This window comes from Sinocyclocheilus grahami, unplaced genomic scaffold (assembly GCF_001515645.1).
Source record: "Sinocyclocheilus grahami isolate Dianchi unplaced genomic scaffold, SAMN03320097.WGS_v1.1 scaffold445.1, whole genome shotgun sequence".
Taxonomy (NCBI): domain Eukaryota; kingdom Metazoa; phylum Chordata; class Actinopteri; order Cypriniformes; family Cyprinidae; genus Sinocyclocheilus; species Sinocyclocheilus grahami.
Window position 1 is genome coordinate 767,824 of NW_015505624.1, and position 16,507 is coordinate 784,330.

At 35.5% G+C, this 16,507-nt stretch overlaps 1 protein-coding gene across 1 annotated transcript in view; it reads right to left on the reverse strand.

The window, feature by feature from the left end:
* The window catches only part of LOC107552288 (epidermal growth factor receptor-like), a 47,461-nt gene extending 36,288 nt beyond the window's left edge, over nucleotides 1-11,173 (reverse strand). The window contains exon 1 of the mRNA XM_016234146.1: nucleotides 10,945-11,173. Within this exon, the coding sequence (XP_016089632.1) occupies nucleotides 10,945-11,023 (79 nt within the window). The 5' untranslated portion in view covers nucleotides 11,024-11,173. The remainder of the gene's footprint in view (nucleotides 1-10,944) is intronic.
* Nucleotides 11,174-16,507: the final 5,334 nt, after the last annotated feature.

A 16,507-nucleotide genomic window follows, 5' to 3' on the forward strand; every position in this document is an offset into this window, starting at 1 on the left:
ATATATATATATATATATATATATATATATATATATATATATATATATATATATATATATATATACATATGTGGTGGTCTTTTCTAGTGGACAATTAAATGTGATGAGAAATCCTGTGGGATTATCTCTGCATCTTATCACCTGAAGCCACACCCTAATGAGATGTCAAGAATGAAAAGGAAAGTTTTTCCAGCCTGAATTCCAAGGTCTCTTTCCACCATAGATAATGGAACTTGATAATGGAAATGCTATAAACTCCATGACGTCCAGGTGCAATGCACCATTTCCGGGCACATTCATGAGTTTCCAAACGTAGTCTTCCCATGATCTGGCAAACCTCACAGAACTAGCTTGAGAATTAGCATGCATGTTAACATGCAGACAAGGATTCTTTTTAAAAGTTAAGAGTTCTTATTGAAAGAAAGAAAGAAAGAAAGAAAGAAAGAAAGAAAGAAAGAAAAAAAGAAAGAAAGAAAGAAAGAAAGAAAGAAAGAAAGAAAGAAAGGTGCAATGCACCATTTCCGGGCACATTCATGAGTTTCCAAACGTAGTCTTCCCATGATCTGGCAAACCTCACAGAACTAGCTTGAGAATTAGCATGCATGTTAACATGCAGACAAGGATTCTGAAAGAAAGAAAGAAAGAAAGAAAGAAAGAAAGAAAGAAAGAAAGAAAGAAAGAAAGAAAGAAAGAAAGAAAGAAAGAAAGAAAGAAAAAAAGAAAGAAAGAAAGTGCTTTTGTCACAGGTAATCACAGCGTTTAGATCTAAATAGATTCTGGCTATTTCAAGCTCAATCCCTGTCACTGCAATCAGCATACAATCGAACTGTCAGAGCTGCCACACGACTGTGAACAACAAAGGAACTCGAAGAGAACATGAGACTTCTGTCACATAGCTCTTTCCTTTATAGCAGTCGTATGGAGAAACATTCAAGAACTGCAGTCTGCCTGAAGAAAACCCTCATTGTTCTCTGCCAAAGAGAGAGAGAGAGCCACTCCAGCAAATGAGGCACTGACTTCTTCGCCAGTTTTAGGTAACTGCTCAACAGTTTATCAAAGCAGGAGGTTCGTCTTTTTCCGGCGAACTCATTTGACTTTCTCTGCAGCTCTTGAAACTCCAACCGCTTCAGCAGATGTGATTCTGGGAAAGCCAATCACTGGGGAGAGGCATCAAGACCCTGAAACAACCAGCCTTCACATGCTGAAGGCCCCTTAGTTACGGACATTTTTTTACAATCGCCCTCCCGGGAACTCAATATGGAGCCATGAGTGGGCTCTGGTAACTCATCTTGAATAAGCGTTCAGAACGGATGATGAAAACTTAGTAGAGGTGGAGGAGGAAGTATGCAGGTATTAAAGGCAGGAAATTGATGCCGGGCATTAGGTTTTGCTGAGAGAAATCACAGCCGGCCGTCTGCAAAACCAATCACGAGGTCATGCAAAGCGCGTACAAACAGTGTGGGAGCTCGATGACAGATGAGGACAATGAGACAAAAAATCAGGATGGTGAAGAAATCGCAAGGTTCCAAGGTGTTTTGCATTTAATTACCTCACTTTATAGTGTAAACAATGATGTTGAAATCGAAGAAATGTAAACAATATTGACACAAAAACTCATGGTGTCAAGCATGTTTATTTAGTGGGTAGAGACTTGTGTCAATTGGATTTGCAAAATTAATCATTTGTAGGCAGCGAGCAAAGCTCTTGCAAATAAATCAAGAAATCACGATTGTCACACAGAAGAAATTGAGATTGCAGGGCTCGACAATAAGGACTGCCCGATGGCCCGGGGCCAGTGTGAAAGACACTCGGGACAGTTGACGGGTTTGTCACTGACTTGATCAGGCCTCTGCTACGGCGTCACGGAAGTTTATCATTTGCACATGTTTTTAAGCCTTGCCAATCTAAACATTCATGTGATTGTAAAGGGGCCATCGGATGCCCATTTTCCAAGTTGATATGATTCTTTAGGGTCTTTATGAAAAGTCTATAACATACTTTGGTTAAAATTTCTCAATTGTAGTGTAAAACAACACCCTTTTTACCCTGTTAAAAACAGCTCTTTTCACAGCGAGCCGTTTTGTTGCATGTTCCTTTAAATGCAAATGAGCTCTGCTCACCCCGCCTCTCTTCCCTGGGGTGACGAGCCGTTCACTGAGAGACTAAACTTAACTTTAGCCACACTTGCTAACTAGCACATTATTAGGAAAGGCGATTTGCAAAGATTCATTAAAAAACCTCATACTCACTTCTTCTGTAGGTTAAGCTGGATCACGAATGATTCGCGCGAACATAGACACGTTTAGGTAAATCATTTAAGTAGAAAAACCTAATGAATTGTTTAATTTGAATCTTTGTTCTATTTCTTTATTTGTGCTAGTGCTTGTAATTTGTCCATTTAATCTTTTTTACTGACTGTACACTTGTCTTTAATAATGTTTGAACTTCATATCTGTTAGGCTAGTGGTTTTGCTGTGGTATTGAAATTGGAATCGAGAATTGTATAATTTAACTGGTATCTAAAATTTTTATGTCATATAAGCTTTTTTAGCCTATTAGAATACAAGATAACACGGGTCAAAAACAATGATAACAAGGTTTTTTGTTTGATTTTTTGTGGCAGGGCCAGTGAAAATGTTCGCAGGGCAAGTAAAAAAATTGAACCACTAGCCCAACTAGGCCAGTAGAAAAAATCCTGGGCATTGAGCCCTGGATTGTGATTTCCATTTGTCAATTATTATACAACTCTGCATAAATATAAATCTTTAAATGTGACCTTAATCCAAATTAACTTGTGATTTATAGTTACATTTTGACAGTGTTCTTCCTTAGGTGTCGATCCCGTGACTTGTATTGCTCAGAGGATGGTTCAAAATTGTCCTGATTTTTCTATGGATTTTTTCTATGGTCACACCACCTTAATTTAGCCAATATGACCAGTAATTAAAAATAATAATCTTACACAATCCTAAAATGTAAAAAAAAAAACAAGTGAAAAAGTAAAAATAATGATGTTCACTGACATCATATTTATGTGTTTTATTTTAATTACATCAGAATTAACAGGACTGATTGACTTGCATTGTTTAGTCGCAAAACACAATGTTTAAAGATATTTAAATGATGACAGAATTTTAATTTTTATGTGAATTAGCTTATCCATCATGCCATTTCTTGTTTAACAGCAGTAATTTAGGCCTATATCACTTTTGAGTCATAGTCTACAGTAAAGTGAACTGCACCATGTGAAACAAAGACTTTTAAAAAATGACAATCACTGACAAGCATGTGAAAATGTCTTCTTTTCATTATTTCTCTGAATTGGGGAATGTATGGATTACATCATTGTGTCACTATAATTAAAATAACTACGCTACTAGTGGTTCAGCGGATCACAAATCTCACGGTTCAGATCACATTACGGTTTTTGGCCCACGGATCGGATCATTTTTCGAATCAGCAAGAAAATATTCCAATTTAACTTACTTTCCATTTATTACTTAAAGCAAAGTACTTCTTTGATACCACAGCAAATACTACTAGATTAACTAAGAAAATGTAAACATGATTAAAGAGACAAGAGAACAGCCAGTAAAAATAAGAACAAATACACAAATTACAAGCATAGATAAATACAACAGAATATGTTACAAATAAAATAAGGTTGGTAGTATTCAAATACAGAAATGTAATAATTAGGGAAAATAACACTGCATAGTGTTCACTGTATAAATTAAATATAGATTTTTATCACAGCTGTTTTGTTGTTTGATGATCATTAATGACAGCAGCAGTATTTATAGGCTGCTGTATCTTTAAGACCTGATGCACGGATCCGATATAATGATACACATCACATCAGATTTCTTTCTCAGCTGTTTTCATTCACTTGAGATATAACTGACTGCGTTTACCTGAATGATTGTCGAGATGGGCATTTTGTCATAATTTTATGTGTATGTGTCTGTTCAGAGGATTCAGAAGAGGATTCAATTCGGCATTCGCGCGCCGTCTGAAATGCGTGTGTGCAGCTGTGCGCGTAGAGAACAGCGTGCGAGTAACGAATCGAGTTCCCTTTGTTGTTTAAAATTCACTTGCTTGTGTTAATACGAACAAATGATAAACTTATACTCTATTATGGTTTAATTTTGCAATTAATCCGTGGACCACATGCGTGCCGAACCGTGGGGCTTGGTCCGTATGCGTCACGGATCAACTACGATCCGTTTAACCACTATACGCTACATCTTTACTTCATATGGAAAGTAGAAAATTAGCTAATTGTGTGTTAAAAAGTCCTGTTTTCTAACAGTCACTTGGCTGAGAGTGAGTGCTCAATTGATGAGTTAAAATAATGTTTTTTCTTGTTCTTTTCTGTCAAAATGACAGAAAGCGTTTTGAATTAGTCAAAGCTACACTGTAAAAAATTACAGTGAATTTAAAGGTAAATGACTGTAAAAATGCTACAGTAAAAACCTGTTAAATGGTTAACGGTAAATTCCCCTACTATATACGGTGAAAAACTGTATTGGACATTACATGTATTGGACATAAATTTTACGGTAGTATACCGTTTTTGGAAGTGAAAAATTCCGTATAATTTACAGTGAATAACCGTAAATTGACATTCCCAGAATTCCCTGCGTTACATTTCAAATTGTATGTTTTTTTGTTGAAATAACTATGTTTCTTCTTAATTTTTTCTTATCAGTTTTGTATATTAGGGTTGTGTGTTACACCTAATGTTGTGTAATTAATGTTTATTGCATTATTTCAGTTTCATGTGGGTTACCATGATGGTGTTTAGCGTTTGTGTGAATGACACTGTGCACCTTCTATATACAGTATGATATTGTTTAAAAGCTGCTTGTGATGGGCCTTGGTTCATCATGTGACTTTCTCATCACCACCTGCATTTGGTGGTTATCAATGTATTACAAAGGTACAAAACAGATTTCAGTACTTCAATAGGTTGGTATATTAACAGTATATCAGTTAATGAAATTACGGTATTTAACTGTAAATTTAAGTTAAAACCGTAAAACCTAAAACGTTGCTACTGTATTTTTTTATGGTAAAATTCCGGCGAAACATTTTTTTTTTTACAGTGTAGGCAAATGGTGGAAAGTTTTCTGTTAACTCAACCTCTGGTGTCGCAAGCACCATGCTCTACCTGTTGAACTACAGGAAAGCTGTAGGCTCAAAGCATTCCTTTGCAATGATTTTTATTTGGTGAGGAGATGTTATTTAGCCCCCAGAGTACACAACTGAAAGAGAGCGAGAGAGATGATGAGAGCGAGAGAGAGAGAGCTGTCATCGCTATTAAAATTGCAGGACACTAGCAAACCAGTGCCAAAAACTGTTCCCATGTCAATTAACTGACCAAGATGTTCCAGTCAATCTAACTGCATATGTTATTTACATTTATTTTTATTTGGCAGAAGACACAATGAAATGATGCCTGACAGTTTACGGTCCTACATATTGGATCGTCCCGAGGCGGGGGAGGAAGATAATGGGAATAAAGAGCAGTATCACATCTCAAATTCAACTCACAATTAGGGGAAAACAGGGTTGATGTATTTCCCAAGATCACTGGCTAAACAATTCATAATCCCAATGGAGAACATTGATGGTCTCCAGCCATTACTGGAAGAACTGACAATGATGGCTTTTTGAAGGAGGATATGTGACTGCAAAAGAGGACAATCGGATTATGGTGCACTTTTTATCTGCCGTATGACAAATCAAAAAGACTACTTATCATAAGAAACAAGTTAAATTGGCAGACCTGGGGAACATGGAGTGATGTGCAACCAGTGTTTTGAAAATTAGGTGAGCCTGTAATTATGAAAATGGTCTGTTTTGTTACATTTTATAAGGTATCAGTCTTGGCAAGGATATCAGGGTGTTTTCAAGACAAAATCTAAATGGTATGATGCTTGAGGCCGAACAGGCAAAACACTCACAAGAGTGCAAAACAAATCCATCTATGACCTTCATCGTTAACAAGAAACAAATCAGAATTCTTTGAATAAATGAGAGAGACTTGAGACGAACAGGATTCCCAATTGGAGAGTTAAACCTGGATAAACGTAAAGGAATTAATGAAATGAAGAAAAAACATCAATTCTGCCATCATATACTCTCCCTCATATTGTTCCAAACCAGTATGACTTTATTTCTTCAGTGGAACACAAAAGAAGATATTTTGAAAAAATGTCAATACAATGAAAATCAACATGGTCCAACATTAGACCCCCAGTGGCTGAGTCTTGTATGGCCTAAATAATTCTTCAAAAGATCTTCTTTTGTGGTCTATTTAAAAAAATGTCAATACAATGAAAATCAACATGGTCCAACATTAGACTCCCAGTGGCTGAGTCTTGTATGGCCTAAATAATTCTTCAAAAGATCTTCTTTTGTGGTCTATTTAAAAAAAAAAAAGTAATATAGAAATAGTACAATATGAGGCTAAGTAAATTATGGCAGAATTTTTTTGGGGGGGTAAACTATTAAGACATCCTACTCTAGCCTTTGACTTGTATATGATAATGATATTGGCTATAACTAGACGATATGACATGCATATACTGGGTCTGTCAATCTTACACATCATCCTTTATGTATTTTCCTTTTCAAGTCTTCTGAAACACACAACAGTTAAAAAAGTAGTTTTGTGTGATGAATTGAGTTGATTCATTCAAAAGCCATTCAAAAGATTTATTCAATGATTCATTCACGACTCAGAGTTCAACTCAATGATCTGACTGCAGTGCTTCACATCTCTCTGGATGGGAAGATTATTAGTGAAAAATGTCTTAGATTTCAGTCTGTTCCTTATAAAACTATCATATGGCTTAAGAAGTCATAAGGAGTTATTTTCTATATTTTGATTGTGTTTTTACATCCTGTTGAATTTTGAAAGCGCCAGTTCCCTATTCATTGTAAGTGAATGTAAAGAACGCCCATTGTAACAAAAGAAAGAAAGTCACATGGGTTTGAAACAACATGCAGACGAGTACATGATGACAGAAGATTCATATTTGTGTGAACTATCCCTTTAAAGGAAACTCTTTAAGATCATGCTCTTACTCACTGTCTCGAAAGTTCCTAAGCATGCCAGCGACTCGATAAGGAATGGTACAGCACGTGATGACTGTTTTATTTAGCTGTTTTGAAATATTTTGGAGATCTGTCTTTTGGCTCACAAACAAGCAAGTTGTAAATGATTAGAAGAAGCCTGACTCAACAAGCAGACTCGTGTATGAGACGCACCATCTAGTACAAAAAAGTTTTTTTTGTGAGTAAATGATGACAGTTTTACATTTTCAGGTGAACTATCCTTTTAAGTTTCATGGTTTTCTGCAGCAGTTCTGCTGACATTTTAGAATTTCAGATTAAAATCCTTCGGCTGCAATAAGAATTTATTGAGGTGAAGAATGAGGGTGAAATACTAATATAACTTATTCCTCTGGACTGTTAAAGAGTTGAACTAAAACATTTATAGAGGGGAAAAACAGCTATTTACTTTGTAAAAAGCATTGGGTTTTGACTTTTCTAGACATATTGTACACAAATATGCTGACAAACCCCATTCCAACACCTTTACTACTTCAAACAGGCGAAGCCCCAGATCCAGCAAGCACAACTAAAGCTCATCTCACACGTATCTGTATACTTTAACTCTGAGTCACCTCTGAGCCATCCGGATGAGAGTTATAAGTGTCTGTAGAAGACCTGTGAGCACAACTCTCTGAGATGGACTAGATTAAATCCCCCTGCCTATAGACAAAACTCATTTAAACATACAGTGAAAACAAGTTTTGGGGAACTTTTCTCATTTTGGAATGAGTGAAGTCCATTAAAATTGGAATAACCCACAAGAAACTTGAGTTTAAAGAATATGATCTTATCCGCTTTAGAACAAGCTTTGATTTACAGCCCATCCCTTTATCGGAAGAAAGGAGGAGTTTTTTTCCTATTCTGCTCTGGTAATGTCTGCTTTGAAGCTACTTTTATTTAGGTATAAAAATATAGACTACAAAAATGTTGATTTTTTTCAAAAAGTTTTTTAAAAGAATTATTTAATGCTCACCAAGGCTCCATTTATTTGTTTCACTATATTACAGTTTTACTATATTATTTATTAAATAAATGCAGCCTTAGTGAGCAAAAGACATGTCTTTCAACAACATAAAAAAACTGTATTTATTCTTTTGGCCTGTAGTGTTTGTACTCTACCCAAAAGAGTGTTTAACAGTTTCCATCCATACCCCCACATATGGCTCTCACTGCACTGGTGATTTAGGTGACCACCTGAGAGACATTGTTCTAGGTCACAATGAAGTGAAGTCCATTAAAATTGGAATAACCCACAAGAAACTTGAGTTTAAAGAATATGATCTTATCCGCTTTAGAACAAGCTTTGATTTACAGCCCATCCCTTTATCGGAAGAAAGGAGGAGTTTTTTTCCTATTCTGCTCTGGTAATGTCTGCTTTGAAGCTACTTTTATTTAGGTATAAAAATATAGACTACAAAAATGTTGATTTTTTTCAAAAAGTTTTTTAAAAGAATTATTTAATGCTCACCAAGGCTCCATTTATTTGTTTCACTATATTACAGTTTTACTATATTATTTATTAAATAAATGCAGCCTTAGTGAGCAAAAGACATGTCTTTCAACAACATAAAAAAAACTGTATTTATTCTTTTGGCCTGTAGTGTTTGTACTCTACCCAAAAGAGTGTTTAACAGTTTCCATCCATACCCCCACATATGGCTCTCACTGCACTGGTGATTTATGTGACCACCTGAGAGACATTGTTCTAGGTCACAATGAGGCTGGACGTTATCCAGAGGTCAAATGCCACACTAATGAAAGGAAAGACACACTTGAAAGTCTGTCATGTGGCTGGACTGATGACCAAATGTGGGACGTTTACTGCAAATTCAAATATAGCTCAACACGGTGCACCTTCAAAACAGCTACTTGAAATCTGGGCCAGCGATGCATTTATCTAGTATTTAACCTGGGCAGTCTATGAAGACTAAACAGCTGTTTCGGTCTAAAATATAACAGATAGCTGCAGCATTTCTCTGACCTTGAGTGAGGCACAAAAGGGAGCCCGAAGACATTATAGGGTGTCATGCCTGTCCTCACTGATACTGTAATACCTGTCCTCTATAACACAAGGGGCTGGAAAACCAGCAATCAGTGCAATTAACAATGACAATGAGTGACTAAACACCACTTAAAAAACCATTTGTTTAATATTCTTCATAGTTCAGACCCTTTCTCTATATCATTTATATATATGGTAGTAGAAAGCAAAAGTTATCCAACTGTAACAAACAGTTGAGTACCTTCAGCATGAAAACGTGACATCATTGATGATTATCAAAACAGAACTTACAGTATATTAAAGGAAAGCGATTCCTCTCCTGGCAACGTGACTGTAAACCTGAATGAGTTCCAAATGATGAAGCAGACTGTAATAAAGTGATTTGTGTGTGCCCCATCTGTCAGTATTGGCACTGTCATGTGTTTACACACAGCACACCCCTGAGATTATCTTAATAATATGCAAAGTGGCATATAAACACACTTTAACTAATCTAATAAATGTGACAAACTCTAACATCATAGATTAAATAAATGGCTTTAGTTCACTGAATTCATTTCAAAGAAAATGTTCATCACAATGAGCACTGGATCGACATATTAAAACATAATTTAGATAACCTAGAGGGAAAAAAAAGTGCTTTGTGTGATAAAATCTAAGTCAAATATAAGCTAAAATGACTGAATCAACCTGACTACATTAAACCAACAAAGTCAGGGTCAGATCAAATAAGGCAACAATTATTTTCACTTTTAAAAAAATGTTGACATACTAAAATGGAAAACTAAAATTCTTATTAAAGTGATTCAAATTGCAGAACCATACGTTTACTGCACGTTTCCTAACCCTTTTAATTGAATTATTCATTACAAAATGTCAAAAGTCATCGAGTTGAAACATAAAGATGAAGTAAAAATGAAAGTTAAATGATACAAACAAACAAAATCCTTTGACAAAAAAGAGATCAAATGTTAATGTCAAACTGTGAAATAAATTTTAAAACAATGTGCAGAAGCTATTTCTACCTGATCTGACACATATAACAAAGTAAAATCTGTAATCTTATGTAGTTAGGCTGGTTTAAAATATATTACTATTTTAACTTTGAATGAAACCAGCCAACTGCAATGTTACCATATGAAACACGTTTTAGGTTGTCTGATAAGTCATAATGCAAGAATCATCATCTTCTCTCAGCCTCGGCTATGCAATTTGAATCATGGCACTGTCACGCAGTATTGCACTATAAAGCTAAAAAATCATAACCTTATTAAATAAGTTTGTGGTGGGGTCATATAAATTAAATCTGGGCTGGTAAGTGAAAGGTTGAAAGTTCAAACCCAAGGATTGATCCACGTTCCAGAAGGAACATTAGGCTATCTGTGTCTAGTCAACTTCAATAAAAGTGTCAGTTAAAAACTACTTAATCCAAAATATCCAAGTTCTCTGTGGGACTGTGAGCACAAACTTCCACTGTTCCCACGCTGACCGGGGTTCCTCAAAGCACACATCTCTGAAGGTACACTCTAATGAAAAAATGCTGGGTTAAATACAACCCAGTGCTGGGTAAAATAGGGACAAACCCAGCAATTGGGTTGTTTTGACCCAAATGTTTAACCCAACCTTCTGGGTAGTAACCCAACCGCTGGGTCAAAACAACCCAATTGCTGGGTTAGTCCCTATTTTACCCAGCACTGGGTTGTATTTAACCCAGCATTTTTTTGGCTACGTGCGCCGTTCCCATCAAGCTCTAGGAGCTCATTCTCCAAAGATGAAGGTTTAACCTTATACAACAAGCCGTTTCACAACACTCCTACCTTTCTTTTCCGGCGTCGCGCAGAAGCTCCATGAGAGCAGTAAGGTAAAAAACAATCCGAACTCAGTTGGTCCTGCCATTTCTTATGTGTAAAGCCTCTCAGACTTCACTCCATAGTTAGAAGGGCTCTTCTTTCAAGGGGTTCTCAGTGTTCAGAGATCTTGCCGTCTCGTCTTCTTGAGAAAACTCGCTCGGCTTGGCTGTAAACTTTGACAGCTCCTCCTCCGCGCTCGCGGACCTCGGCAGTGATAGAGGCGCGTTCTGCTGGACAGAGCTGCGCTCGTGACGTCGGCAGCAGGGAGGCTCCTGCGCGAGCTGTAAGGCGTTCATCTCCAGGTAGCTACTTATTGATCTCGATGTTTGTGACATCATTCCGATGCCAGATGAAATCTTTAACCTGCTGTCAATCAACAATGAAGACCCGTAGAGAAGAGACATACCAAACGAACACGGGAACGCATTGTTTCTGTGTCTGTATTTGTCACAAACTAATACTCACATAGCTATTTGTCTGCAACACATGACATCTGCAACGTCTATAGCACTCAAAGGTAAATACAGAGTGCTGTTGTTACAGCTTAATGCACCGATGAATTGGAAAAGAATAGAAATAGGCTTATATTGTGATAATCAGATTAACATGTTCAAAATGAATCCCCCAACAAACTAATATAATATATATGCACACTAACATTTTAAAGTTTGGGGTCAGTAAGAAGAACAAAAATACAGAAGAAAATATTGTGAAATATCATTAAAATTTTTCATTTTTTTTTATTTTACCATCTTAAAAAGTAATTTTTCCTTTTCATGGCAAAGCTCCAGTCTTCAGTGCCACGTGATCCTTCAGGAAGCTGATTTGGTGCTTTAGAAACATTTATTATAATCAACCTTGGAAACAATTATTCTGCTCAGTTTTTGTATGTCACACAATTGATTTCAATCTTCATCTGCCCTGTAGAATTAGATAAGTCTACAAACTTCACCTTCTGATTGAATTTCTATTTATTTATTATTATTATTTATTTATTTATCCATTCATTTCTTTATTTAATGCCAAAAAGCTTGTAAAAATGTTTAATTATAACAAGAATAACTGCTAATTCAAACCAGATCTGTTATTTAACATCCATTAACAACATCAACAAAAGTTTTTTTTTTTTCCTTTTTTTTTCTTTCGCAACTTCTGCTGTCATCCACGGTAATGGTCATGTATGATTTCACCCATTTAGGTCATTTCTAGCTGGTTAAAGTGATAGTGTTACAACTCCCCTGAGTTGCAACACTCCCCGTCTCAACTGTTTTTCAATGATAAAACGAAATGCAATTGTTTCTCAGAATTTTCTCCAGAGAAAACGAACCCAGTAAACTCAAGTGTCTCAGTTTCAGAAGAGATCTCAACAGTTTCACAAACCATGCTCAGATTTGCCAAGATATAAGTCTATAGCCAAAAGTCGGTGATTTGTCATATACTTCCAAAGACCAGATGATCTGAAGTGTTATCCACATATAGTTTTGTACTTTTGATGTTAAGAGGATAATTCACCCAAAATGAAAATTCATCATTTACGTTTGTTTCTTTTGTTGAACATACAGGTAAAAGAAGATATTTTGAAGAATGTGGGTTACCAAACAGTTGACGGTCCCCACTGACTTCAGTAGTACAGAAAAATGCTGTTTGGTTATCAACATTCTTCTTTTGTGTTCAGCATAAGAAAGGTTTGGACCAACCCAAGGATGAGTAAATTAACTATTAAACCATTCATGTCAGTCTTATGCACACCCCTTCAAGTAAAGTGTCACCGTGTTAATTTTTTAGAGAAAAGGAGGGATAAGTGGAAATTAATTTTTATGATAATCAACAGTCATTAAATGCTGTTGCCTGATTCAGATGATATCAACTCCGAGTACTGTACATCCCTGGTATCATCTGAATCAGAATTAATTTTGAGAGACAGCATTTGCTCAATTCTGTTAAGTCTGAGTTAGGCAGGGAGAGTTGTAACACTAATTTCCTCATTTACTTAATGTTCCAAAAAAAGAACACAAAATTTAAGCTGATGTAATTATTATAGTGTTACAAGCCTCAACTTACTGTTAACCCACCCTAGTAGCAAAAGCACTCTTTGTATTTAACATTAACTTAAAAAAGCTTAGGGACAAATTGTGAGATAAACAACACAAAAGAAAAAACAAATCTGTTACAGGTGTTAAAGCAAAAAGTGTTGTAACCACTGGTTTCCCCATATCTTTTTTTTATTGATTTTTTTTGATGAAAAGTACAATTTCAACTGAATTTGAAGCTAGCGATTGCAATTAAAAAAAATCTTTTTTTTAAATGAAAAAGAGTATTAACATGTTAATAAAAAGTCATTTTGCCTTATTTGGGGAAAAAGTCAAATAAGTTTAAAAGTCAATATCAAATTTATTGTCACTTTTAGCACATCACATGGCAATGGATAAAAACAAAACAGTTCCTCCAGGAAACAACACTAATACATGTAGTAGACAGTCACAAGGACTAAGACAACAGAATATATTGACAATATGCAGACAATAGAATTCAGGTACACAGAGTAAATAACAGACATTAGATGACTAGGAAATTGATGGTTAGTAGGTACACTCACAAAAGCTATCACTGGGGCAGTTCCATTTCAAAAGGCACTCCTTTGTACCATATTTACCTCTAAAGGGTGCATTTTGGTACCTTAAAGGTACATATTAGTGCCCTTTGAAAGGATAACGCCCCGTGAAAAGGTTTTGTCCCTTTTATTCTGAGAGTGTATTATAAATAAAGTGTAGCAGCAGTGGGATGATTGACTATAAGTACTAGTGAAAAAATATATATGTATTATTACTATTTACTGTGAAAATAATATATACAGTATGTACATGAGTGATAGATTGACCATATTTACACCGATTTCTGCAACAGCATTTTATAGTAGACAAACATCTAGCAGACATTACTAAACAAACACATTTTACCTCCAATTGTGCAAACATATGAAACATTCAAATGAGTAACGTATGCATAACACTTCTGATACTACTCATCCAAAATAGCACATATGCTTAAATTAAAAACAATCTTCACAAATAGCTGTGTAATACGATGCCTGCTAGGCTACTGCCAATAACTGGAAGAACAACAGACTGTTAGACAATCTTTGCTTTTGCCTAATAATTAATGCTCAAAAAGTCAAATATTTATAGTTGTCTGTAATCACATAATCAGGGGACTGTTTTTCATTATAGTGAGAGTCAAACAGATACTGGAAAAGCAAATGTAATCAGAGACATATGTGCGTTCTTCTCAATTTGAAAAGATTAAAATAGTAAAAGCTTATTTTAATCCCTCATGCACAGAATGATTGACTCCAGAAAAGACCCTCCCCCATGATACACCACATGACCTTTGTAAAAGCCCTCAAAACTTATTTAGGACTAAATTAACGATTTATGTATTTGAACTGCATATTTCCATTCATCTGGATTACACAGCTTTACAGTAAACTAAATGTGATGCATATTCGTCAGTCATACATAAATAAAACAGTTAAGAATTCTGTAATAGTGCTAATTAACTAAATGTGTTGTAAATACACAAAACCCATAGACTGTATAAAAACATGGACATAGTGCCCGTGACGTCACCCGTAGGTTTCTGAAGAGCGTATTTGAAGCTCAAAGTTTGAGTCTATTGATCATCTTTTTTTTCAAATGCCCCCTTGTTAAGGAATTTTGGTCTGACGTGTCAAAAATATTTTCTTTCAAATTTAATGTAGACATTATATTCATGACATGTGTCATGTCATGATTATGAAGGTGTCATGTCAGTCTTATGCACACCCCTTCAAGTAAAGTGTCACCGTGTAATTTTTTTAGAGAAAAGGAGAGATAAGTGGAAATTCATTTTTATGATAATCAACAGTCATTAAATGCTGTTGCCTGATTCAGATGATATCAACTCCGAGTACTGTACATCCCTGGTATCATCTGAATCAGAATTCATTTTGAGAGACAGCATTTGCTCAATTCTGTTAGGTCTGAGTTAGGCAGGGAGAGTTGTAACACTAATTTCCTCATTTACTTAATGTTCCCAAAAAAGAACACAACATTTAAGCTGATGTAATTATTATAGTGTTACAAGCCTCAACTTACTGTTAACCCACCCTAGTAGCAAAAGCACTCTTTGTATTTAACATTAACTTAAAAAAAGCTTAGGGACAAATTGTGAGATAAACAACACAAAAGAAAAAACAAATCTGTCTTTAACTACTTAATTATAACACTAAAAAATAGTAATACCAAAAAAAGTGTCAAATTTGTGAAACTGTATAATGATCTGCTGAATGGTACATAATTTTGATTTACTACCTCTGTACTTTTTTGTTTTATCTATGTTTTTTTTGTTTTTTCTTCTTCTTCTTCTTTGTCTTCCTATATAATTTGTGTATTCATAATGTCATCCAATGTTACATTAATTGTTGAATATTAAGTGTTTATACTTGCAATAATAATAAAAAAATATTTTGAAGCTCAAAGTGGGCGGAGCCAGCCGTCGACATCTTGGCAGCGCGTCCCTCCCAGATAATTGAAAATGGGCAAAGAGGCGGGAACTGGTTGCTGAAACCACGCCCACCTAGCCTCGACGGTGGTGACCGCAGCAGCAATCCACCTGTCGCTCAAGTGGCCACGCCCTTAATTATGCAAAACGTTAAGGCTTAATATAATTTAAACGGATGAGTTCTAAAAAAATTCACCCCCCTCACAGTTGTCGTGAAGGGCAAAATTAGCTATATAAACCAAAACCACTTTTTGTACCAGGCTGTAAACATATTTTTTTTTCTGCTGTAAAGTTGGGCATTTTAACATGGGGAGTCTATGGGACTGACTCCCTTTTGGAGCCAGCTTCTAGCGGCCAGTCGATGAATTGCAGTTTTAGTCACTTCCGTGTTGGTTTCACGAGAGAGACCGGAAGGTTACCGCTTGACAAAAACCAACAAAAAATTATAATTAACATTAAATTTAATTTGCTTCAACTGAATAAAGTTTGCACAGCTATATAGGCATATTTTAAACATGGTCATATTTTTTAAAGGTTCATTGTTTTCACAGTGAACTGATTTCAAGCAACATTAATAAATACATTTGAAAATACGATGATTTAAATAAATTCAAATAGATGCAAGTAGTTAATAATAAACTATAATTTTCTAAATGCAGAAATCTAACCTGTTTGATTTATGTGACAAATATGCATCACATTGCGTTGATTTGTTTATTTATGTTAAAACCGTGTAATCCAATTTATGGATTTTTAATTTGTTATTCAAATACATAACTCTTAATTCGTTAAAGTTCCATTTTAATTTTAAATTTAAGTGGCATATTATGAGCCTTATTAACAGCAAAAGACTAGGCATACTGAATGGATGGGTAGATGCACTGGCACATATACAAAGTTGTGGACATAAGCTGATTTACATACATTTGCACAGCACAATGCACTTATTTACACCCATACACACACACACACACACCCACACACACAAACA